This window comes from Podarcis erhardii, assembly GCF_964252035.2.
Source record: "Podarcis erhardii genome assembly, chromosome: 6".
In the NCBI taxonomy this organism is placed as follows: domain Eukaryota; kingdom Metazoa; phylum Chordata; class Lepidosauria; order Squamata; family Lacertidae; genus Podarcis; species Podarcis erhardii.
Genome location: NC_138510.1, coordinates 1,837,191 through 1,863,566, shown reverse-complemented (window position 1 = coordinate 1,863,566; position 26,376 = coordinate 1,837,191). Strand labels below are relative to the sequence as shown.

The 26,376-nt window shown below is 47.1% G+C and overlaps 1 protein-coding gene across 1 annotated transcript in view; it reads right to left on the bottom strand.

The window, feature by feature from the left end:
* The window catches only part of CTNNBL1 (catenin beta like 1), a 91,435-nt gene that overhangs the window by 50,169 nt on the left and 14,890 nt on the right, over positions 1–26,376 (bottom strand). The window contains exons 2-9 of the mRNA XM_081867759.1: positions 21,652–21,837; positions 20,434–20,540; positions 12,357–12,496; positions 7,572–7,669; positions 3,971–4,064; positions 2,411–2,502; positions 640–712; positions 278–336 (exon numbers count right to left, since the gene is read on the bottom strand). Coding sequence (XP_081723885.1) covers positions 278–336; positions 640–712; positions 2,411–2,502; positions 3,971–4,064; positions 7,572–7,669; positions 12,357–12,496; positions 20,434–20,540; positions 21,652–21,837 — 849 coding nt within the window. The remainder of the gene's footprint in view (positions 1–277; positions 337–639; positions 713–2,410; positions 2,503–3,970; positions 4,065–7,571; positions 7,670–12,356; positions 12,497–20,433; positions 20,541–21,651; positions 21,838–26,376) is intronic.

The window sequence follows — 26,376 nt, the reverse complement described above, 5'->3', positions numbered from 1 at the left end:
TGACCAAATTCTCCATGAATGCCCCAGGAGGTTGGAATAGACCCCTTCCAACTCTACAATTCTATGGTTCTTTTAAAGTCATCCAAGCTGGCAGCAAGCAAATGGGGCTGTGCCCCCCTCAGGATGGCAGGCATGTGCCTGGAAGCGCATATATGCTGTGAAGCACCTGCCGTTGCCACTGCTGGGAGCTGCTCTCTGCTCCTGCCCTTCCTCCCCGGTTCTAAAAGCCTGGCTCTGGGGCTCCCAATGGCAAGGAAGATGGCAGCGAATTACTCACAGATAACTGCTGAAGCAGCACATCGATTCCATCCAGTTCCCCGAGCAATTCCCTGTTGTCTACAGGAAGAGGGGGGGGGGCGGGGAGAATGAAGCCAACTGTCAGATTTTACAGCCATCTAACACCGATATATCAGCAAACAAAATCAATATGGCTTGACAGAGTACAGAAGCTGCGGAGAGAAAGAGGAGGGAAGGAGACAGAGAGTGAGCAGAAGGAAGGGGAAGCCAAAGGCAGGAGGGGCGAGGCACCGATGGGGAGGGAAACAGAGAGAGTGAGTGAGTGCGGAAGCTGTCATGATCTGAAACAAGCCAGAGGCACAGCCCAGCAGAATACCAATCCGCCGAGGTCAGCTCTCTCACCGTCCTTATTCTGGAGGAGGATCGCCAGGACCTCGCTGCAGTAGAGCTTGTTGGCGTCAAAGGGCATCTTTGCCTGTTGGAAGAGTCAGAGCGGAGAAGCCGGTCAGGTGAGAGCATCAGGTGAGAGCATCTGCTAGATCAGGCCCAGCATCCTGCTCTCTCATGGAGGCCAACTGTGGGAAACCAGAGAGCAGGATCCGAGCACGAGAGCACTCAGCCTTCCTGTGGCTTCCAGGAATTTCCTCTGTGAATTTGCCTCATCCTCTTTTAAATCCTTCCAGGTTGGTCGCCATCGCTGCCTCCTGTGGCGGGGAGTTCCACCGCTTAGCTATGGGCTGTGTGAAGGAGGACTTTCTTTTGTCTGTCCTGAACCTTCCAAAATTCAGCTTCGCTGGCTGTCCATGAGTTCTTGTGTCATGGGAGAGAGAGGGAAACCTTTCCCGAGCCACTTTGTCCATGCCATGCGTGATTTTATCAAATTCTATCATGGCGCCTCTTAACTCTCCCTTTCTCCAAACAGGGAGAAGAACCCTGGGAAGGTCACCAGATCACTGCCCCACGAACAGGAAAGCTCCCCTTTAATGATCCTCCTCTATACTGGGATGTCTCTGCCACCTGGTCACATTTCATCCAACCCAGTGGGAAGTAAGAGGGGAAAGGTGTGGATCCTGCACCGAGGACTGGGAATTTTAAAGGTGGCGAGGTGACAGTGGTGCCTCGAAATGGAGGAGCTGCATTGCTATTTCTAGATGCCCCAGTTTCTAAGACATTGAGTTAGCAGGATAATTACAAAGCAGAGACCAGTTTTATGCTCAAGACAGACTTGCGGAGAATAAAATTAGAATAGTGGGTTGGGGGGGGGGAGAGAAGAAAACGTAAGTTCTGTTATCACCTGCAACCAGCAAATTACAAATTGCTTCTGCTAACAAGTGCATAGGGTCACAGAAGAACATTTATGGGTTTCTGCAGCAGGTGGCATATTCCTTACAGGAGTGCGCAAGGGGACTTGTGGCAGCCAGAGAGCAGGAGAAGATGGAAGGACAATGGCTCTGCTCAAACGATAAACTGGGCCCTTGGGCATTCCTGGTTCAGCCAGCTTATCTGAAAGGAAAGGCATGAAGGACAAAGATAGCGCAGATTGGGGGCGCACTGCCTTCATTTGACTCCTCATCCTAAAAGAAAGCACTTCTTCACACAGCGCAGAGTTAAACTACGGAACTCCTTGCCACAGGAGGCAGGCATGGCCACCAATTCGGGTGGCTTTCAAAGAGGATCGGACAAGTTCATGGAATCGGAGAGGGCTGCCAATGGCTCCTAGCCAAGATGGCTCTGCTCTGTCCTCCACAGTTGGAGGCAGCACTGCTTTGGAATACATCTAAATTCTAGGACCTCTCCTGGTATCGATGTGAAGTTGACCGGTCGGGGGGGGGGGGGTAGACTTCCTCCCTTTTTAAAGATGGGGACAACATTTGCCTGCCCCCAGTCTGCAGGGACTCCGCCTGTTCTCCAAGAATTCTCAAAGATTATTGACTCTGAGAATAAATCTGCAAGCTCCTTTAGTAGCCTTGGGTGCAGCTCATCAGGCCCTGGAGATCCGAAGTCATTTAAAGGAGGTGGGAGAAGAGCTGACAAGGAAACACCTATCTTGGGCCGCAGCTCCCTCCTTGCACCACAGGCTGAGAGCTAGCCAGGGGGAGCAATCAAAAGGGAGGACAAGAGGTGCTAAAATCAGTGTCTGGCGCATGAATCAGGAGAGGCCTGGGTGACTTGCCTTCAGCCTCTTGAGGAGCCACTGCATGAGGCCCTGCTGGGCAGCGTCTGAGCACATCTCTGGCCGGAACTCTGCCATGTTCTCAATGATAGCTTTGGAAGGAAGGGCGGGGAAGAAACAGGTAAGAAAAAGAAAGTTACGGCACGGTTTTATTTCTTTTACAGATATCAAGGCACATGGTGACTCAGTGCTGTCACAGTACATGCAAATTTCTGGCTCATTTAATATATAGAAACTTTATTCTCGATTAGGATAGAACTCACAGATGAAGAACACTTTCATATTTTATAAATCTTTATTATTTGTAAAGGGAATCTTTGTACGAATTAATACTTTGCCATCCCTCTTTGGAGTTGCTCTTTATATTTGAACTATTTGCCTCCGGAGCTGGGACACTTTATGATTTAAACTTTTGATTCTTGGTGTGGGGAGAGGTTTCATCTCGTTAAGATTGCACTTTGGGGGCAGTTAATAAATCAACAAAAATTAAAAAGGAAATAAATATCCAGGCTTAAACCAGAATTTATAATTATGAACACACACACCCTACCCCAAAAAAGACCCCAAAACAACCAGCTGCTCTTCTTGAATTGGTAAAAAGCCTTACATAGCAGAGGGTCTTTTGTTTTCGTGGCATTTTTTTCTCTGTTGACAAACCAACCAGCTCTGACACAAGGGCCATTACTTTGGGGTCATTCTTTGCAATGTTGCCCAGGAAGCGCAATTCTGTGTCTGGAAAAGGCATTTATTTGTGTGCTGCTTGCTGTTTATGGGGAGAAGCAACTTCCTTCTCCAGCATCCAAATAAAGTGAAGAACTCTCCATACACGGGGGGGGGGGGGGGGAGAGAACCTCAAGTTCCTGCATCCCCTGCCACTCCCCCAGCTGCAAAACTCCGTTTTCATCTATCCACATCTACACCTCAATAGCTATTGCACCCAGAAGGAATTTCAGATTCCCAGACTCCAGCACCAAGTCTCCAGGCATTTTCCTTCCCTCTTATCTCCTCTACAGGTATATCTAGTCAGCAAAATATCAACATTTTTTAAAAACTGAGTGGAAGATGACAGATTCAGAGGGGCTGCTGGCCATTATATTGTGGTGGAGCTGATTTAAGAGATTGCTCCAAGGAAACAGGGCGCTTAAGTGGATTGTCATCTGATTCCAGCACCCGGCTGCGAGGGAAACATCAGTATGAAGGAAAGCAGGGTAGTCGCAGATACACCTCAACTCATTATTTCCACTCAATAATAGATGGCTGAAGGTATGTCCCGCCATTCCTAAAGTTATGTGGAAGCCCTCGCTATGGAACAAGGTGAGTGATGGAGTTATTAGTCAGCTGATTGCCTTCAAATATACTGCTAAGAGATAGCACAGCTGACATTTTAAAGGCCTGGCTGCACTCTAAGACCTGCTCCCAGACCTCGACACCAGCAGGTACATCTGCTCTCCAATGTGATCCACCACGTGGAGCTCTATGAACATTATAAAACAGTGACACACATCTGTGTCCTTGTTGACTGGGTCCATGATGAGAGGTTGTCCCTCAAGCCCTCCTTACCCAGAGTGTTATGGACACCATCTGCCTCCTCCTTGACACTTTCATCCAAGCGCTCCAGATTCTGGACCAGCAAGGCAACCACCTGCCCATCAACCTGAGCCACAAAAGAGGGAGACATAAAGGTTAGGAGAGGGGCTCCTAAGGGAGTGGGGGTGGCAGAAATCAGTGCAAAGCAGAGGAGTTGGTGGAAAATCAGAAGTCAAAACATAATAATAATTATAACAACCAACACTGCAGTGAGGTGCACTCTGATAAAGGAATAAGCTGGCTCTCAAAGCTCCCACCCCCCTTAAACTCCACTGCAGTGTTTTCCCCGTAATTAATTGGACAACTTTCCTACGTCAGACACAACCAAAAAACACCTGAAGAATGTGAACCTTGTCACAAGTCTTCTATTCCCTAAATCATGCCTTGATTGACTTATAATCTCCCTGAATTCCAAAGTGCCAAGCGGAACAACCCAACTGGGCATCAGCTGCCTGTCAGCCTTGAAAGCAATTGCCAGTTGCGGATGGAGCGGGATTCCAGTCCTGCTCGCCTGCTGAGGGGCTGGGGCAGAATCCAAGGGCCAGCAATTACGCATAATGAAAGCCTTAGGGAAGAAATGCCGCCTTTTCAGAAGGGGAAGGGAGGGGAAACACACACCAAGCAATCACTCCCTGCCTTTTATGATGTAGCCTACACAACGAATGCAGCTGAAGGCAACTTTATCTGATTAAAATTATCTTTGGACACGAACAACATTCACTCTGAGCACAATTTAGCAAGCCAAGACATCTGCTATTATGCTGCAACCGATTTCACTGAGCTGGTTCTCATTGTTTATTTTTATTATTTACTGAATTTAAGAATGTAAGAAGAGCCGGCTGGGGTAGACCAAAGGGGGCCCCATCTACCCAGCATCCTGCTCTCACAGGGGCCGACCAGATGCCCCAGTGGCAAGACCACAAGCAGGATTCAAGCGCAAGAGCCCTCTCCCCTCCTGCAGTTCCAACAACTTGTACTGAGAAGCTCTGCTGCCTCCAACTGTGGAGGAATAGCAGAGCCATTGGGGCTGGGAGCCATTGACAGCCCTGCGGGTGAACATTAGGGTGGGAAAACCTAAACACAATGTGTTTAGGCTCCGCAAGGACAACCCATAGGACCCTGAGTTCTTAGGTTGGTAGGAGTCCACGGGATGGACCTGAAGCAAGGAGAGTCAATGGTGTGGGGGTTCATGTCAGACTAAGACCTGGGAGACTGTCACAGTCCAGTCTACGGGCAATCAAAGTCCCGGCTGAGGACGTCGGGACCGGGAGCAAGATGGTGGGGTGGGAGCAGGAACAAGAGTCCAGAATCCAGGGGACCAAGGGTCAGGAAGCAGGGAGTCACGAAGGCAGGGGTCCGAGGATCAAGAAGCAAGGAGTCACGAAGGCAGGGGTCCGAGGGTCAGGAAGCAAGAAGCCAAACGCAGCAAGGCAGGGAACGTGTTGCTGTGGCAAAAAGCTGAAGGGAAATGCTGACCTTATATCCCTTCCCAGCTCTTGCCACCAGGTGCTGTGAGTTACCAAGCAGCCTCCCCTGTGCGGCCGCGCCTTGCCTCTCCAGAACAAACTCAGGAAAGCCCCAGTCCTGCAAAGCCCTAGTGGTCGCAGGGCCTGGCTCCTGCACGCACTCCTGACAGAGACCAGGGTTCAAATCCCCACTCATCCATGAAGCTCCCTGGGTGTGACCTTGGCCCAGTCACTGCCTCTCAGTCTAACCTACCTCACAGGGTTGTTGTGGGGATTAAATGAAGGGTGGGAGAACCTTGAGCTCCTTGGAGCAAAAGGTGGGGTATAAATTCAATAAATAAATGCAGTAGGTAATGAGTTTCCTTGATGCTCCATCCTGAAGATTTGCTGGCACAAGAATCGTTCAAGAAAGCATCCCCTGGAATCTAACCATGTGGACAGAGCTGAGCATGACCAACTCCTGCCCTTCCAGCAGATCTGACTAGATGGTCCGTTAAGATACCCTATCCAGTTCCATGGACCAGAGCACCCTCACAATTTGATGTCAGAACACCACAACACTCGTGGGGTGTGAAATCACGTTAGCGGGCAATCCAGTGACCTTGGCTCGAATGTCCAGAAAGTAATTATTCCCGTAAAATAAAGGGGAGTCATTCAGAAGTCAACCGTGACCCATTTCGCTCAAGGTAGACAATAAAGCACTCTCGAAACCTGGCTATTGTCAGCAGGCTTGGAAGAAAGGAGGAGGCACAAAAGGAGCTTTTGTCCAGGTTTATTGCTTCTCTGTGCAACAGATTCAGAACACAGCCTCGGCACCTACTTCTGGTCTCCCCCCCCCTACCCCCACCCAGCCTCGCCATCTCATTCATTCGGCCGGCTCTTGTAACGAAGAGCCGGTAATTAAAAAAGCTCAGAGGCCAGCCAGAAGAACTCATTTGGGGCAACGGTAATTAACCTCTGGAAGGTAACATCACAAACGGAGAGGCAGGAGAGATTGTCGGGGAGAAGGTTGCAGCCGCTGCTCTGCTCCTCCAAACTGACAGCTCCCTGCCCTCTCCACCCCCGCAGAGCAGCCAAAAGGCCGCAGAGCAGCCCAGGTGTTTCACTAGCGCAGCAACCCCTTCCCCTCGAAACGGAGGGTGGAAAGGCTCACATTGAGATGTCCGCACTAGCACTGACAGCTGGCCTGGCGTCCCTTCCAGCACAGCCCCATAGAGCCCACTCAGCCCGGCAGTTCTGGCCAGCTAAAACTCAAGAATTCTCCCCAGGAAAAGGCGATTAGGGCATGGATGCATTTCCCGCAGTGAAGGAGGAGCGCCCTTCAACTATGTCAGCCGCTTTGCCTACCATCGCTTGCTGCGAAACGAGAGGGGCTGCAAGAGAGAGGTGGAAGGGGAGCTCAGCAGGGAAGAAATGGAAGTTTAGGAGGAAGAAGGGAACGTCAGAACATCAGAAGAGCCTTCTGGATGAGGCCAATGGACCACCTAGCCCAGCATCCTGTTCTCACAGGGGCCAGCCAGATGCCCCAAAGGGAAACCCACAAGCAGGAATTGAGAACAAGAGCAGCCCTCTCCCTTCCTGTGGTTTCCCGTAAGTGGCATTCAGAAGCATGGCTGTCTCTAACCAAGGATATTCCCTCCTCTCATTCATATTCCCATTTAGTCCTTTCTGTCCCTGGATTTCCCGTGGAGAAACCATTTTACAAAGAGGGTAAGCATATCCCTGGCTGCTAGACCCAATGAGCTTCTCCACCCGCTGTTCAGAGCGTATTCAGACGCTGTGCCCCCTTCCAGGTTGCTTGGGATCACGAGGGAGGAGAGGGGTGTTGCACTCAGGGCCCACCAGGTCCAGCTGTCGGCTGAGAGACCAGGATGCTGGACTAGGTGGGTCCTTGGCCTCACCCTGCGAGGCTTTTGGCATGCTCTCACGGGAACATCAAATGGCAATGCACCCTGACCCTCTTCTTTCAATGGTCGCAACCAAACAGATGGCTGTGTATGGCCCTGGTAAGAAAATCCCGGCTTGGCGTTACAAGGAAATGCAAGCCAAGAGCCAACCACAGGGGGCTCTCACCCAGGCAGGTGCTCTGGCCAGAAGGGGCTACTCACCAGCGCGTCTATGAGGACCTCAGCTCCTTCCTCACTTTCGTGAAGGGTGTCGATGTCTGTGAGCTCCTGCAGAAGATCCACCACCGCTATAGACACATGTACAGAACGTTAAGGAACGCCAGGTTTTCCAAGTAGGCAAGGCCGCTTGCAGCAGCAATGAAGACACCCCTTTTCCGCCGTGCACACACAGACACTGCAACCCCAACAACAGGATCCCTTGCAAAGCGAGATTCCAGTAATTAAGCTAATCAGTACTTCTACGTGGCAATTGCTTTATTTGGTAGGTTTTGACATGCTTTTTATTCATTGCCTGTGACTGCTTTTGTTATATTTTTGTAATTAGGCAACTCTTTTCATGTTGTTGGAAAAGCGGCATACAAGTCAAAGGTTCTGGCGATGATGAAAGAAGTGCTGTCAAGGGTGACACCTGGCTAGGAAGTGGTGCTGGGGAGCCTGGGAGTGCCAGGTGCTGCCTGCAGTAACTGCATCTGAAAGTGATCGTTAGCCAATTTACATTTATCTTTTTAGCGGTGGCTAGGAAGCAGAGGCTGGACATTTTGTTTGTGGCTAGAGTTTATCTGCAATCCCACCTGGCCCTCTAATTTCCTTGACTCCCCTTTTTCTCAGGAGACAGCCCAGAGTCTCTGCAAGGCCCATGACATCTATGGCTCTACCCAACACCGCTCGGCTGCTCCTGGGGCTACGACCTGACCTAGACTTGATAGCCCCATTTATCTTCAACACCAGTCCATGGAGCAGCAGGGAACCGAGGTACCAGGATCCATGTTTGAATTAGCAGACAGCAAGCTAGACCATTTGGGTATGGCTGCAGGGCATGTCACACAGGCAGAGTAGAATCATAGAATTTAGTATGGACAGCAGCCCTCATTTTATTGACAAGGAAGGGAGGTGATCTGACAGCCAAGGCATCCTGAAAAAATTCACAGCTTCTGGGGTCAGCCCATTCCTGTTTCCCTGTTTTTTGCTATCTTACTTGGGAATAATTTCAAAGACTTTCCACAGAAAACAGCGCACTGTAAAAATCCAATCTGTGGATGTCATGCTGCCATTGCGAACTTGAAAGCAAAGAGACTCCTAATGAGGCTGCCATGCTCAACTGGGCCAGGATGCTGCTGCCCACAAAAACTTCTGGTTTCCAAACTTCTGGTTTCTTGTTCCCAAACCTGTAACTCAGGGCTTATGTAACAGATAGATCCTTTAAACCACAGTGCAGCTCCGTCAGAAACATTCCCGCTCGTTAGGCCTACTTGACTATTCTCCGATACGCGACGATCAGTCCTGACCTATTCTCTGCACATCACAAAAGGCAAGCCACATTTTGAGGTGTCCTACATAGAGGCCTCCTGAAGCAACTTCCTAGGGCAGCAGAGAAAGCTCACTGCCTTCATCTCGTGCTCCTCCTTCCCCTCCTTCTGGAATGCATAGTTGGACTCCAAGGCCAGGCTCCCCAACATAGCGCAGCATCAGAGTTGTCGCTTCTCCACAAAGACTGAAGCTGCTTGCAGCAGAAAGAAAATGCCCTGCTGAATGTCGGGCCCACAAAGCCTACTTCATAAATGTTGAAAACTTTCTCTGGCCCACCAGGAAAGAGGAGTTGTAGCTGTTATTCATTTAGATATGTTGTTGTTGGCCCTCTACAATGGGGTCCCAGAGAGGACTACAACTATTTAAAAGTACAGTGCAAATCAGTTAAATCAATTAGGTGTCAGAAGCAGATCTGTGAGGAGAGGGCTCCACAGTTTAGAGGCTGCCACAGAGAACACCCTGGCTGTGCTTTCTGGGGCAGGGGGAGGGAGAAACTCCAAGACAAAAGGTGTGATAGAAATGCAATAAACAAATAAAATATATTATATGCTGGAGTGATGGCTCCGCCAGCAGCCTCCCAGCCTACTCAAAGGTCCCACTGGGATCACCAGGAGGGTTCTATCGATGAAATCAACAGCATACCAAACAGGCAAGTCATGGGCTCGTGTGTGTATCCTGAAACTTGCTCCATCATGTAACGAACTCTCTTCCACTCTTTTTGTTAAGACAAGCATCTGAAAGCTGGTTTTCTAGTGAATGGGGGCAAGTACAATGGGAGAAGGGATATTTAGCTTGCAGTCCTTATCTGGGTGGATCAGAGAGTGCGGCTTAGTGTCAAGATTTATCAGGGTGGGGGCTTAACTTATCATTGTAAACTGCGGCCCTTGAGGGATGCAGCAGGATAAATATCTTTGTGCACAGCTCTGCAGGTAGGGAATCAAGAAGATGCTGAAGTCCCTGTGCCGTTAATTCATCTTGGAAAGGCCAAAGGGGGAGAAAAGGAGGGGATAAGGAAAGCAGGATTTGTCTCTGTCAGCCATGCCCTCAAGCCTCAGCTTGGCTACACACACACACACACACAGAGAGAGAGAGAGAGAGAGAGAGTGCTCTCTTCTGCGTTCCAGCTGCCATCGCTGCAAAATAAAATTTCAAGCTCACACAAGGCCCTGTTTCAAGTCTGCAATCCCTCTCCATTAAGAGGCAGCTTTTTTTCAGAATCAACTTGCTGCAGATGTTGCCAGCTGGGCTGAAGAGGTCTGGAGAAGGAAGCAGCTTCTCTTCCCAGGAGGCTCTCAGCCTTTGCTAATTTAAGCCACCACCTGAGCATTACCGCTTCCTCGCATCCTTGGCTCTGGTTCAGCAGAGGAGCTGCCTTGTCCACAAATTAATTTTATCGCTGGGGATTTTATCCACCTCGCCTCTCCGTCCTCCTCCTGCCAAAGCACCAACCTTAAATCAAGTGTGAAGAGCCAGCTCAGTTTAGCACTCCTTTCGGGGAGGGGCAGGGGGAGCCTTCAAAACATCTCTCTGGTCTCACTTTACACAAAGCCGCATTTGCCCGGGTACTTCACTTCAAATGATCCTTGCATTCTCACTTCTGCTAAAACGCAGCGTTTCAAGTCTAAGGATTCGGTTTGCTCTCTCCTGCTTTGCCTTCCAACATTTCAGAGGAGCTCCAGCAGCTCTTGGCAACCGCGCCTTCCCCAGGGGGGCTGCAGGTCACCAGCCGAGCCTCTGCCCCCAATCTAAATGACAGATACAGGATGACCCTGCTTTGCTCAATGCTGGGCTGAGCGATGGATATTCTGACAAGTCGTCAGCAGTGGCCGTCACTCCCAGGCATTAGCTTCTCAGGGCTGGAGAGACACAACACTCTGCATTCCTTCCTCTTAAAGGTCACCGCAAGCAAGACCACTAAGTCCCAGCCAAACCCCCCACTGTTTGTGTTTTTCCCCGAGAATGACAAATCCATGCTGACCTTTGGGTACAAAATGCCACTCTCAAGCTGCCCGCAAACCTCGTCTCCGGCCAAAGCTTTGCACTGCCATGAACTAAGGTGACAGAGATGGCCAGGCACAGCAGGCGCTTCCTGCTTTGCTGCACTCACTGGGCTTTAATACTCATTCCTTGTTCTTCCTGCAACTGGAGCACAGGGGGGCTAACGTAAATTGATTCAAGTGAAGCAGCAGAACAGTAAGACACAATTAAAACCACAAACCCACAAGTCTTAACAGAGTGCAGCTGACACAATCATCTCTAGAGCCACCGAAAAAGCATTTTTCTCCAAACCGTATATCTGGACAAATAAAGATGTATTTAGCCTTTATCTACAGGTTTCTCCTGCAGGGTTGTTTGATGTTATTGTTAAGCAACCGGGGGGGGGGGGGAGTTCTGTGAGCACAGGCACCACCACCAAAAATGCCCCGTCTCCTGTGACTGGCCCACTCGCCACTCCAGCCAGCGGGACCAAAGACAATTGACTTCGCAATTTTTCCACTCCAGACCAGGGAGAAGATGAGCAGTGGGGTTTGATCTGCAGAACGTTGTTCTCTGCAGAGGCGAGCAAGCAGCAAAAAGCCTAATAAAGAATCCCGCTAAACCCAGGAGAAAAGGGTTTGTCTTGCTCTGAATGCCAGGTGAGAAACGGTCACAGGTTGGAGAGCTGCAGCTCACGGGAAAAGCTCTCCACAAAAGCCACGTTCATTTTCATGGAGGAATCTGGCCTGCACCTTTTGGACACACACTGCCCAACTTGCAATTAAACATTCCCACTGCAACAGGGTCATCCTTAAATGACTCAGAACTTTGGAAAATCCTTACAAACAAGTCGTGTGTGTGTGTGTGTGTTTAGCCTGCCTGCTCATTTGCAGTCCTTTTGCCATGGCACTTCTGTGCCTAGCAGACCAAGCTCTAAGACAGTCATAGTTTCATTTGGTGTGGGATGTGGGGGGAAAGGGGGTAGTACTTCTGATGAAGAACATGCTGTGCTCCTTCTGGGGTCCTTTGCCCACCTTTGGTCCCCATCCTGCACTCAACTCTCACCTGTGGCTCCGAGCAGCTGTCAGCATGTGTCTGTACCTTCTGAGAAACACTGCGCTCTCTGCAGCCTTGAATTACTATTCCCAGTCTCACCTGCTCCCAAGACATGGTCTGCTTTTTCTTCTGCTGCTTTTCCCAGACTGGGTTCCTCCCCTGCCAAGGCTGACCTCTGCAACATCAATCCTATCAGCACAGCTCACGCCCCCTCTAGCCCAAGGTCCCCCCGCTGGCTTTGAGGCCGAGTGACAATGCCACAGCATGCTGCTCTGAGCATGCATGCCTGGTTTCAGACTCTCACGAGAATCCCAATTGTGCTGTGAGTGGTAATACACAGAGAGGGGTAGCGGTAGGAAACCAGAACTGCGGGGGGGGGGGGGGCACTGACAGCAGAGCCTGGCTCATCCACCACAGAAAGGATATCGGTGTTGTCGTGGCCAAGCAGCCCGAGGAGGGAGTGCACAGCATTGAGCTCCACCAGCAGGTGGTACAGGTCCGGCATGGTCGCGATGACGTGCATCTCCTGGATGATGTCGTTGAGATCCAGCTCGGACTCCATGAACCTGCAGGAGGAAGCAGGGCAAAATTTCAGCAGGGCCAGCAAAGGTCCATGCCCCACCGGCCAGCTAAGTGCCCCCTGGGGCAGATATGGCTGGGCTGCTGCCATCTCACTGGCCATAGGAAACCCCAAAGCAAAGAAGAAAGCAGGAGGGGCTGAGGGAAGGCCAGCCTGTTGTGCATATAGCACCATGTTCTCACAGGGGATGAGAGCTTCCTTCGATGCACCTCTTCCCCTAAGGCTTAATATATGCTTAATAAATAGGCAGCATTCTGCAGCCCTGGACTAGCCAACGTGGGGTGAATTCCCTTTGGGGGCTCATGTACAGAGATGCACACCAAGTTCCCAACTGCTCAGACTTTCTTCAGGAATGCATTACGGGGCAGAATCCAAAGAGAGCTCTCCATGGCTAGTCTCCATTAGAATGCAAACTATATAGGCAAGATGTGTGTCCCCTTGGCTGTTTCATCTTCTCCTCAAACACCTTCTGCCAGGCCCATCGCTCATCCAACCACAATCCTTAGAAACACTTACTCGCTCCGACCATAATGCAGTAAAGATGGATATGAGATTACTACCAACCGACTCCTTCAGATGGAGGATGAATGACAATTTGTTTCGGGATCAGGAGATTATTAAGAAGGCCCAAAAAGCTTTGAAAGATTATTTCGAGATAAATTTGAACACTACGGTGGAAAAAAGAATTATCTGGGACGCAAGTAAGGCGGTGATGAGGGGGTTCCTGATACAACGGAATGCGGTAAAGAAAAGGACACAAAACGAGAAAAAAGATAGAATTTTGGAGAAAATTAAAGAATGTGAGAAGAAATTAAGGACAAAACCGAAGTCACAGCCGATCCTGAGAGAAATTAAACTTTATCAAGCGCAATATTCCAAATTGATAAATCAGGAAATAGAGTGGAAAGTTAAATTAATGAAACAGAGAACATTTGAATCGGCGAATAAATGTGGGAAACTGCTAGCATGGCAGTTGAAGAAGAGGCAAAAAATGAACACAGTTACAAATTTAGAGATTGAAGGAAGAAATATACAGAACCCTGAGGGCATTAGAAAGTGCTTCCAGAGATACTTCAAACAATTGTACACTCAAGGGCCACAAGATGAGGTTGAGATAGAACAATTTTTGAAAAAGAATGGATTATTAAAATTGTCACAAGATAACAGATCAAACCTGAACTCCAAAATAACAAGACAAGAGATTGAACAAGCCATCCAGAACATGCAATTGGGCAAATCCCCAGGACCGAACATTCTTTATGTATGCAACAACGGCAGCAAGGATACTCATCACAAAAAACTGGAAAACTCAAGATCTACCCACACTGGAAGAGTGGCAGATGCAGCTGATGGACTATATGCAACTGGCCGAGATGACTGGCAGAATCCGTGATCTGGGAGAAGAGAAGATGGAGGAAGACTGGGAGAAATTCAAGATGTATCTACAAAAACATTGTAATTTGGTTGAATGTTAAGAAGGATGCTAGATTATAAAAAATTGGCCACCACTAAATTAGATTTAAATTTGATGATAAGTGAGATTAAAGAAAATATAAATTTTTTTGGAAAAAGTGTTAGATTATATTTGAATGAGTGGACATGAGATTGTAAACAAGTTGATAATTTGTTTGGAAAAAACTTTTAACAATGTAAATAGGAGCGGGAGATGTGAGGGAGTCCAAAGAAGTGATGAAATTATGCTTGTGACAGAAATAAGATTGTTTATTATTTGCGCAGTTATATTTAAAAATTCTAATAAATATTTATTAAAAAAAAACAAAAAAAAAACAGAACATGCAATTGGGCAAATCCCCAGGACCTGACGGCCTTACCTCCAAGTATTATAAGACATTGAAAGACTATCTGATACAACCATTGATGGAGGTAGGCAACGAAATTTTGGAAGGGAAAAGGGCGCCGGAAACGTGGAAAGAGGCTTTCATCACGTTGATACCTAAATCAGAAACTGAAAAGACACAACTTAAGAATTACCGTCCCATCTCCCTTTTAAATGTGGATTACAAAATCTTTGCGGACATTTTAGCAAATAGATTTAAAAAAGTTTTAAATGAAGTAATTCATAAGGACCAGGCAGGCTTTCTCCCAGGCAGACATTTGTTCGCTAATACAAGGAACATTATTGACATTTTGGAACTTCTGCAAACAAATATTAATACAAAAGCTGTGTTAATCTTTATAGATGCGGAGAAGGCCTTTGACAACATTTCCTGGAAATTTATGAAGAAAAATTTGGAAGGGATGGGAGTAGGACGGGGATTCGAAAATGGGATAGATGCAATCTATTCAGAACAAAAGGCTAAATTGATAGTTAACAATGTGGTGACAGAAGAGTTTAAAATTGAAAAAGGAACACACAAGGCTGCCCTATTTCCCCATTGTTATTCATTTCGGTCCTGGAGGTGCTCTTGAATATGATTAGAGGGGACCGGTTGGTTGAAGGAATTCAGGTCGGAGCGAAACAGTACAAACTTAAAGCTTTTGCAGATGACTTGGTTTTGACTTTACAGGAGCCAGAATCTAGTACGAAAAGAGTATTACAATTGATTCAAGAGTTTGGTCGGGTGGCGGGATTTAAATTAAATAAGCAAAAAACTAAGGTTTTGGGGGAAAACTTGACAGTTACAGAGTCAGAAAGGTTTCAGAAAGAGACAGAGTTAAATGTGGTTAAAAAAGTAAAATACCTAGGGGTAAATATAACAGTAAAAAATTTGAGTTTATTTAAGGACAACTATGAGAAATGTTGGTCAGAAATTAAGAGAGATCTAGAAAGTTGGACAAGATTGAAACTTTCCTTGTTAGGCCGAATTGCTGCTATTAAGATGAATGTATTGCCAAAAATGTTGTTTTTGTTTCAAACTTTGCAAGTTGTGGACAAAACAGAGTGCTTTCGGAAGTGGCAGAGACACATTTCTAAATTTGTCTGGCAGGGCAAAAAGCCCAGAATCAAGTTTAAGATATTAACTGATGCGAAAGAAAGAGGGGGCTTTGCCCTGCCAGACTTAAAGTTGTACTATGAGGCCGCAGCTTTCTGCTGGCTAAAAGATTGGCTACTTCTTGAGGACACTGATGTACTAGATTTGGAAGGTTTTAACAATGCTTTTGGGTGGCATGCATACTTATGGTATGACAAGGTTAAGATCAATAAGACTTTCAAGAACCATATTGTCAGAAAAGCAGTGTTTAATGTCTCGATAAAATATAAAGACTTATTGGAAAATAAAACTCCAAGGTGGCTTTCACCATTGGAAGCTAAGGCCCGGAAAAGACTCAATATGGAGGCCAAATGGCCGAAGTATTGGGAAATATTAGAAAAAGATGGAGATAATTGGAAATTGCAGAGTCAGGAGAAAATGAAAGACAAAGTGCGAGACTGGTTACATTATGCTCAGATTAAAGAAGTTTTTAAACTTGATAAAAAGTTAGGATTCCAGGTGGAAAAATCGAAACTAGAAACGGAATTGTTAGAGCCTAAGACCAAAGTACTTTCAAAAATGTATAACTTGCTGCTGAAGTGGAATACACAAGATGAAACGGTTAAATCGGCTATGATAAAGTGGGCACAGGACATTGGATATAACATTATGTTTGAAGACTGGGAGAGGTTGTGGACTACTGGGCTGAAGTTTACTGCATGTAATGCTTTGAAAGAAAATGTTATGAAAATGATATATAGATGGTATTTGACCCCAGTCAAACTTGCAAAAATATACCACCTGTCTGATAACAAATGTTGGAAGTGTAAGGAAAATGAAGGAACATTCTTTCACCTCTGGTGGACTTGCCCTGGAGTGAAGGCTTTCTGGGAAATGATATATAATGAGTTGAAAAAGGTATTTAAGTATACCTTCCCTAAGAAACCAGAGGCCTTTCTTTTGGGTATTGTCGGCCAGAATGTGTTAAAGAAGGATCGAACATTTTTTATGTATGCAACAACAGCAGCACGGATACTTGTCGCCAGGCATTGGAAAACACAAGATCTACCCACACTGGAAGAGTGGCAGATGCAACTGATAGACTACATGGAACTGGCTGAGATGACCGGCAGAATCCGAGACCTGGGAGAGGAGACGGTGGAAGAAGATTGGAAGAAATTTAAGATTTATTTACAAAAATATTGTAAATTGTATGAATGTTAAGAAGGATGCTAGAGTATAAACAACTTGGCACCATTGAGCTCAAGGAAGTGAATTATGAAGATAAGATAAATTTAAGAAACGATAAAAAGTTTGGAATATGTTGGTTATATCTAAACTTTTTAAGATCTGAATAAAATGATAGTCAAAATTAGAGATATAACATTGGAAAATTAGATATGAAGACTAAAAATAAGGGGATAAATTTGCTGAATAAAATTACAACCAGGAACGCAGGAGCGGGAGATGCGAGGGAGTCCAAAGAAGTGAAAAGATCTACGTTAAGAGATGTGATATTGTATTGTTTTATTGGCATTGTGATTTAAACAAAAAATTGTTAATAAAAAATATTTTTTAAAAAAAAAATCCTTAGAAACACTTACTCAACCCTTTTTTTCCCTTACTGTACATATTAGAACCCTCCTTGTACCTTATTTGGAATTGTTTTTTCACTCTAGCATTTAGCTGTTGGGTTACTCCTTAACTGGCTCTTACTGGTTTTGTGGTCAGACCATACTCTTGCACATTAGAACTGGGCCTCATTGATAACAGGTTTTGCTGGTGCTTTTCTCTTCCATGTTCCATCTTTCCCCTTCCGAGGCTTCTTTGCTTTCCTTCACCCATTTTCCTGACCCTTGCCTTCCCTCATTTCTCTAGACCTAACCCTGCTCAGACTTACATTCCAGACTGTAAGCAGCTGAATGCTGCTCTCACTGAGGCTGTGAAGTGGAGCCACCATCTCCCCTGCAGGAGTTCCCTTCCTATCAAGGCCAAAGACACTCCCCAAATCCCAAACCCAGCAGATCCTGTTTATGCAGACCCTGGAATCCTCCCCCCACTCCACCCCCATCCACCCACACAGCCACCAGACTACCTTGTGGGCTCTTCTGTGTTCCAGAAATCCCCAAAAATTAATTTATAACTCTGTCATTTAGAAGAGAAAGCATGCAAGAAGGATCCAGGCATTTTGTGAAATTGAAAGCTACAGGACTGTGGCGAAGACCTGATCAGCCAAAACTGCGCACATCAGCATAACTGCCCATATCAGGGCACCAAGTGCCAAGGCGCTGAATAGAGAACACTGCTGCTGCTGCTGCTGCTGCTGCTGCTGACGACGACTGATCAGTAAGTTACATGCAGTGCACGTTCTATTAACTTCAATTGGAAAGTAAAGGAGACAGGGCGCAGAACTTCTCAAAGGCCATTTCAATATTGCAAAAAGCAAAGCAGAGTTTGGAGGAAGATTTTGCTGGGTTTTCATTTTGCCGGGACCCAGAAAAAATGTTATGTTGTTCTTTCACAAGACTGCATACTTAGAGCTGTAAAAACACCCACCAAAAATGATGGCACATATTCAGCTCATCCTGGGCATTCCTAAGAGAGTGGCTTCCGATGTAAATTAATTATACAAATTCCAAATGCATCCAGTTTATACCATGGGGTTGGGAACTGGAAATCCGAACGGCTCAGCCCAGCTCTTTTGTGTGGATGCCGGCGGGTCCAACGCTTTGGGCTATTATGATATTGATCCGCAGGAGATGTTTGTGCACAAACAAGAGAAAGGACCCTCTTCTCACTGCATGTCTTCAGAACTGCCTTCTACCACAAACAGAACTGCAAAGTCCAAGCCTGCTATTTTGGGGACACTGACTGCCTTGCATAGCATCCAGTTAAAATGTGGTTATTTTTCCATGCAGTATTTTAACAACATTTTTTTATAAAAACACCATCTATCTTTCCCGTGTGATTTGGTGCCATTATACTTGCCAAACAAAAAGTCCTGTTTGAAATTCAGCAAATAAGGCTTGCAAGCACACCGCTGGCAGAGACTAAATTTGAACCAGATACAATATTGTGATTCTGCCCACGGAGCAAAGGGGGGTTTCATTTTGTTTTTCCACACTGCCTTTAACTCGCCCACTGGGACCCTATCAATTCAGTCCAAGGTGTTCTGCTAAGCAGCTTTTTCTCCACACTTGAAGGAAACTCTGCCCTCCAGAAAGGCTCAGGGTGCCCTGGGGGATCCGGCATGGATCGACTGCTTGCAATTCACCAGCTGGGACGAACAGCCGAAGCAGGGAGCTGCAGCTCAGCCTCAGCACACCCGCCTGATGCTCTCAGGGGACACAAACACGGCCTGATGGGCCGCGAGAGATCTGGATTCTCACTGGGCTCTGGAACTGAGAAAGAGCAAGTGCCAGCAGAGGCTAAGCAGGGTAGCAGACAGCCAAGATAACTGGCAGGGCTGATGAACGGTGACAGCAGCTGCAGGAAGGGAGAGCTATCAATGCAAGAGGCCCAAAGAAGGGGAAACGGTTCGTGGTCCGTAAGAAACTGCCACTCAAAAAGGTCTGCAGCAGAGTGGCAAAACCCATTCCTGCCACAGAATGGAGAGCTCCTCCTCCCTTCACCCCAAAGCTCCCTGGGTGCAGCGTCCAATGGCTTTCATGAACCAACAGCCAGCTGCAGCTGGAAGTGCCATTCAGGCGACCTGGCAAGTCCTGAGTACATTCTTAAAAAATGATGGGAACCTGGCAGACAACAAAAGTCATCCTAGGCTGAGCTTACGAGGAGTGTAGCAGGCTTGTCAGACGCTAGAGTGGAGATGCGGGATGCAAAAAGACATGGACCCTGGAGCACAGGAGATGCTGGGGCATCTAAGGGGTAAGAGACCGAGCTGCAAAGCAGGAAATCCCGGATTCAAATCTCACCTCTGCTATGTCACTAGGTAGGTGGCCTTGGGGAAACAGCTCTTGCAGCCTCGGTTTCCCCATCTGTAATATGGGGGTGATAATAACTGACCTGCCATTTAAGGTTGTTTTAGGATTACAAGAAGATATTGAGTAGGCAGAGATCTTTGAACGCTCAGAAACCCTACATGAATTCTTTAAAGGGGAAATAAAAGAATAATTGACTGAGAGGAGGTGGACAGAGAGAAAACTGAGCTGTAAGCAAGCATGAGCTCAAAAGCGTTCAAGGAGAAATAAGGAGCAAGCTTGTTTTTGGTACCCAATCCATACAGGAAAGGAGATTCCGACTAAACCTTAGGAAGAAATTCCTGATGGTAAGAGCTGTTCCAACAGTGGAACGGACTCCCTCAGAATGTGGTGGGTTCTCCTTCCTTGGAGGTTTTTAAGCAGAGGCTGTACAGCCATCTGTCTAACTACCAATGCTTCAAAATGAAGCCATAATGTTTTGCCCTGATGCTCAGCCGGTTTCTGTACTAGCTCATGCCACTTTCTGCCTTATATAGATTTCTTAAATGCTACTTGAGCTTCAGTGAAGCCCCTCCTGCTATTTTCAAACGCTGTTTCTGAGCTATATCTGGCATGATGAGAATGTAAAGCAAAGCACATCCCTCTGGTCAGGTCTGTTTTCTTGACACCAAGCGACAGCAGGGCAGAGCCTCGCTGTACAGATTTGCACTGAATAACAGCTTGCCAGATCATGTGCAAGAACAGAAGCTGACCTATCGAATTCACAAGCCACTGGATCCGTGAGAAATTGCTGAGAGCTTTGTTTCTGAACCAAGGAGCTGCCTGACTTTCAAGGCTTATTTCCAAAGTATAAAGAGGTCTCAGTTAAAAGCCTGTGAGTGCCCGGCTCTCATTCTGCAAAATAGGTTTCTCTGCATTAAAAAACAACAAAGATTTATCCACCAGCTGAAGTCTCTCTCGGCCGGACCTTTTGTTAACAGGGAACTCGAGTTAGTAACCTGAGTATGTTGGACAAAGCAAAAAAAAAAAAGCCAAATCATTCCAAGACTTACTTCTCTGGGTTATCAGGGAACTTGATCCGAAGTTCCTGGTTCTTGTAAGACCTCTTCTCAAAAGTGAGGATCATCTTCTTCACGGAACTTTCATCCAGAGGTTCCTCCTGGCCAAACACACAAATTAACTCATTGTACGAGACTGCATGATTTCCTCGGCTCTCACAACCCAACAGCTGTGAACTGGTTTTAAGTTGTGCAGTCTCCCCACCTGCCCACCCCCACATCCCTTTACGACCCTTACAGAGAAGCAAGCTTGCTAAATGTCTCTCCTCAACCCCCAAGCCTTGTTCTGTCCCCCGCCAAACCTTCAACAGAAAGGGCAGCCCTCCATGAGTGTTTAGATCCCCCAGGCTTGTTAACTGCTACACAAATAGAGTGGAATCAGCTCCCAAGCCCCAAGGAATATCTTGCTCCTGCTGTGGGGGGCAGGGGGAGGAGAGGAGAGGAAGAAGTACACTTGTGGGTCCAGAAGGAAGGGGTGCAACTCAAATCTTATCTACTCCACATAAGCACAAAACGCTGTTCAACCGTAGAGGAAATTCAGCATCCGCAAAAAAAGTGGGTATTTACTAAGCCGAAAACTGAAGGGCATAAATTCCTGCATTGGGGTTCCTTCCAACTCTACAGTTCTGTAATTCTACAAAATAATCCTGTCCAGCTATCAGGGAAATTCTTCCCATGCTGCAGACCACAAACCATTGTACACTGAATTCACGTGCCTTTGCTTTCCAGAGAAAGAGGGGCAGAGGGGCAGCACAGCCTCCTCATGAGAAAAGTACCTCTTCCTCTTCCTCCTCGCCCTTCTCAATGATATGAAGGACCTTCTTCCCCCCAAGGAATATCTTGCTCCTGCTGTGGGGGGCAGGGGGAGGAGAGGAGAGGAAGAAGTACACTTGTGGGTCCAGAAGGAAGGGGTGCAACTCAAATCTTATCTACTCCACATAAGCACAAAACGCTGTTCAACCGTAGAGGAAATTCAGCATCCGCAAAAAAAGTGGGTATTTACTAAGCCGAAAACTGAAGGGCATAAATTCCTGCATTGGGGTTCCTTCCAACTCTACAGTTCTGTAATTCTACAAAATAATCCTGTCCAGCTATCAGGGAAATTCTTCCCATGCTGCAGACCACAAACCATTGTACACTGAATTCACGTGCCTTTGCTTTCCAGAGAAAGAGGGGCAGAGGGGCAGCACAGCCTCCTCATGAGAAAAGTACCTCTTCCTCTTCCTCCTCGCCCTTCTCAATGATATGAAGGACCTTCTTCCTCTCGTCCTCCGTCTCCTCCGTCACAGGTGCCTCCTCTTCCCGGTGACGGCCACGCTCCCGCGCACCGCCCTGCTTGTGCCGCACTTTGAGATCATCTTCCTCATCTTCACGAGGCCGTTTTGTCCCTCTGTTTGGCTGCGGACAGGGGAAATATATATATATAATGATCCAAGAGAACCCACTTCCATCCCTTTCCCTCACACAGGCAAAAGTAATAAAAATAAATGGTTATTTCTTTTAAGGGTTGCTCTTGACACATTGGCACGCTTTATAAACTCCAGATACATACAAGAGATTCTCCCTCTAGTAAGCAGGCACCCTGATTTCTTAATGTTTATTTAACGTTTAAATGTATTTATACATTGCTGCAATGTCATCACAATCAATGTTATAAATGTATGTGAACATTTGTAGCAGTAATTTAAAAAGTAACCAACAAAAGCACCAGCTGCAGCTCCAATCCTACCATACAGGTAGAGGTGGGAATTGTTGGGATTGGGGAATCAAGTGGAATGGAGACACAAAGCTCTCACCCCCCCCCCACTTGTTCAGAATCCTCCATCGGGATGTAGGGCAAGTCGAGTTGTCTGGGCAATCCAGCTACAAAGTCGAAGGCTGCTGAACAGGCCAGAGACCATGTTTGGACCTCCTGGCTCACGGTGCCCAGAGACTCTTGGGGTGGGGTTTCCTTCAGGGGTTTTTGGCTGGGGTCAAGATTTAATTTTGGGTGTGCTTACCTTTTGCTGCTATTGGTACTGATTTCTTGCATCTCTATTGTTAGGCCTTAACATGACATATGGAGATTGTGTCTTTTTACTGAGCGCTTATTGAGACCTTTTATTTACTGCTTATGATTACTTTCGTTATATTTTTGTAATTATGTATTTTTTCCAACGTTGAGTGTGGTTTAACTATGGAAAGGCAGTTACAGGTAGGTAGCCGTGTTGGTCTGCCATAGTTGAAACAAAATAAAAAAATTCCTTCCAGTAGCACCTTGGAGAGCAACTAAGTTTGTTATCGGTATGAGCTTTCGCATGCATGCACACAAATGTTCATACCAATAAGAAACTTAGTTGGTCTCTGAAGTGCTACTGGAAGGAATTTTTTTATTTTGTATGGAAAAGCAGGGCACAAACAAACAAGGATGATGATGATGATGATGATGATGATGATGAAATGCTAATTCCACTCTCACATGAGCTGCCCTTGCACTAGACCAGGGGTCTGCAACCTTTAAGACAAAAAGAGCCACTTGGACCCGTTTCCGAAGAAAAAAAAAACTGGGAGCCGCAAAACTCGTCATTATAAAAATAACTTTTTTGTCACTTTTTAAAAATTATTTCTTTGTTTGACCCCTCAGAATTACTCCTCCTCATAGAAATAAACGTTAAATTAACAAGTTACCTTTTTGTGTGTGTGTGTGTTCTTCACTCCCCTTCAAAACAGTGACCAGCGTACATGCCCCCTTCCAATGCAGTGACCAGCGTACATGCCCCTTACAATGTAGCAGGCGGGTGGGCGGGCGGGAAGGTGACGTCGGGACAGTGTGTGACTAACACACGCACCGCCCCCATGCGACGTCACAGCCAGTACAGCGCCCGCCACAGTGGGGAGTGTCGGGGCGCACAATGCGCCTCCTCCCCTCGCTAGTATCTGCCCCGGAGCCGCGGCAAAGGTGTAAAAGAGCCACATGCGGCTCCAGAGCCGCGGGTTGCAGACCCCTGCACTAGACCATGGATCCTGCCCAATCGCCTTCTAAATCCGGCCCACGGACGGTCCGGGAATCAGCGTGTTTTTACATGAGTAGAATGTGTGCTTTTATTTAAAATGCATCTCTGGGTTGTTTGTGGGGCACAGGAATTTGTTAATATATTTTCTCTCTCCAAAATATAGTCCGCCCCCCCACAAGGTCTGAGGGACAGTGGACCGGCCCCCTGCTGAAAAGGTTTGCTGACCCCTGCACCAGACCCTTTCGGTGGCCGGGATTGGCATGAAGCAGAGCAGATCAAGGCACATACACTGCAGATGCGGGGGGGGGGAACACCCCACATTCAGTCCCAGAAACCACAGTGCTGTTTGGAAGTGCTGTGGGGAAGCACTGTTTGCAACCCAGCACTGCCTTCGTGATTAGACGTGCTCTTGGCTTACAAGGAAAACTGACGCGGTTCAGTTTACGGTGCCCCAAAAGGAGGTGTGCCAAGACTGGAGGTGCACATTAGCCTAGCGTTACAAAGCAAACCTGGCATTTGCCTTGGAATGAGAAAAGAGGGGAAGGGCCAAAGGTCTTGTGGGCTGGAGGAGGGGCTTAGCAGCAAAAATAGGAAGCTGTTGGAAAGGTCAAGGAAGCACCTCCTGCTGCCAGTTAAATGCCCCTCTTTCTCTGCATGCACTTTACCTGGGCAAACAGAAGTCTGTAAATAAGCACGTAATGGAAGCAACATGTAATTCCGCCCTCACTCAGCTCCACTTAAGGGGTGAAAAAACATTCTGGCAGGAAAGATGCCCCGCTAAGCTCGGTTTCCTTGAGAAGGAACGGCTCTCGCACCCAGCTTGAAATTGCAAGTTGAAAGTTCTGAAATGGCTACGAGCGTTTGCTTTCGACTCTGCCTATCAAGGCAGCGTGCAATCTAAGGCTGCCGGTTCTTGTTTTTCTCCTTCCATTTTTTTTAATTAAAAAGCAATGAGACTGCAGCCGTAATGAGGGGCTAGGGGAGCACACCGTTTGGTTGGACGCAAAGTAATGTACCATAGAAGAGGGCTACATCACCAGAACAATTGCTAAATTAAAACTCCACTACAAAGCCAACTCCATTTCCGCCGAGCCTGCAATCGATGTCATTATCGGCAGTTACGATCTGCTTCGACCTCAATTGGGGAAGGCGGGGGGAGAAATCTCCTCTAATATGCAGTAACGGAGTCATTAGGATAAATTATGAAAGTGCCTCGAGTGTAATTATTAATGCTGCCAACCCACTGGCACCCGAACATCACTGGATTCCTAGACAAAAACTATGATGCGCAGATCCCAAGGCACATGGGAGGAGTCTCTCTACAACCTTCCCCAACTTGGTGCCCCCAGATGTTTTGACCTACAACTACCATCAGACTCAGCATCATACAGCTGTGCCGGTTGGGAGTGATGTGGGTGGCAGTGATGGAAGTGGCAATCTGAAACTTCTGGATGGGACCAGGTCAAGGAAGTATCAAATGATCACCAACAGGAAGCCAAACCATGTCAAAGTAAAACAGCCATCAATACTGCAACAGGGAGATGAGTGATCAGGTCACCAAAACTGTCTCAAAGAACAAACCTTCCATATTCAAGGGCAAATACACTTCTGAATGCCAGGGAATGTTGGGGAGAAACAAGAGGGGAAAGATGCTATTTCTCTGTCCTGCCCCACCCCCCGGGCCTCCCAGAAGCACCTGGCTGGTTGCTATGTGAGATCATGGGGGGGGGCAGACTTTGGGGTCCTCCTTTTCATATCCTCGAAAAGAGACGGAAGAGCGTTTTCATCCTGACCATCAGGCTGAGGATCTTCCGGAAACGCATTTCACAGATTGTTCCTCGCCCCCCACAAGAAGTTCCATACATTTCTAATTAATAATTAATAAACTAATTAATTAATAAACTTTCAAAGCACCCAGCATGCTATTAGAGATGGACATCCACCCAATTTCCCAGCTGGGGAGCGGGTGTCCAGGAAAGGGTTGTGCTCTCCTAGCCACAGCATCAACACAGAACACATCTATACGTATTGTGGCATTTCAATGGCTTTTTGGAAAAGCAAGCTTTTTGGAAGCCTCGCAAATGCTTCTCTGGCTAATCTGCTGCAGCTGCAACTTGCCGCAGGTGACCAGACAAGGGCATGTTGACAGCAGCACTGGCTTCCAGAATCAGTTCTTTTCGGAGAAGGCCGCCTTCCCTAGCTCCTTCCAGTAGAAGAGTGAATTGAGGAACTTAGAGCTCTAGCGACTGGCAGGCCTTCATCAGCAACTTGGTGTGATTGGAAATGGAGAATAAGAAGCCGGGGGGGGGGGGTGGAGAGAGAGAGAGAGAGAGAGAGAGAGAGAAGGGGAGGGGGAGAAGAATCTGGAAATGAATTAATAAAGTCTGCTTAATAAAAGCAAAGTGCCTGATTTGCATGGTGCAAAAGCAAAATAACCTTGTTACCGTGGAGCTCAGAAATCATTTGTTAAAAGAAATGTGAAATGAATCTTTGGAAGTGAAAGGGCTCCCTTTGTGTGTGGATCTCCGCCGGTTGAATATAGCTGGAAAGAGCCATCAAGAAGAACTACCTATTAGCTGTCAATTTAGAGAGACTTCAGGAAGCCAGCCTCAAATCTCCAGCGATATCTTTCCAACCTCTTAATCTTTTTTCTAACACCTGTGTTAAGCCAGCCTGCCTTCAATCCTGCTTTTCTCTAGTGCATCTCAAAAGCAATAAGCAGTGTCAGGTAGAGCAAGAGCTAAACACTTCCCCCCCCCACCCCCACCCTTTCGTTTTAGGAAATTAAGCTGCCTTGCAGAGGAAAATTCATGGGCATTTCTAAAGGGTACATTTCATACTAGCTAACAAGTGAGCACAGAGAAAAGAAATTGCATGCGTATAGCTCTGCACGGAGAGATTAGGATCCTCACTGCCATAAACTCCAAAGGGACGAACCTGCTCA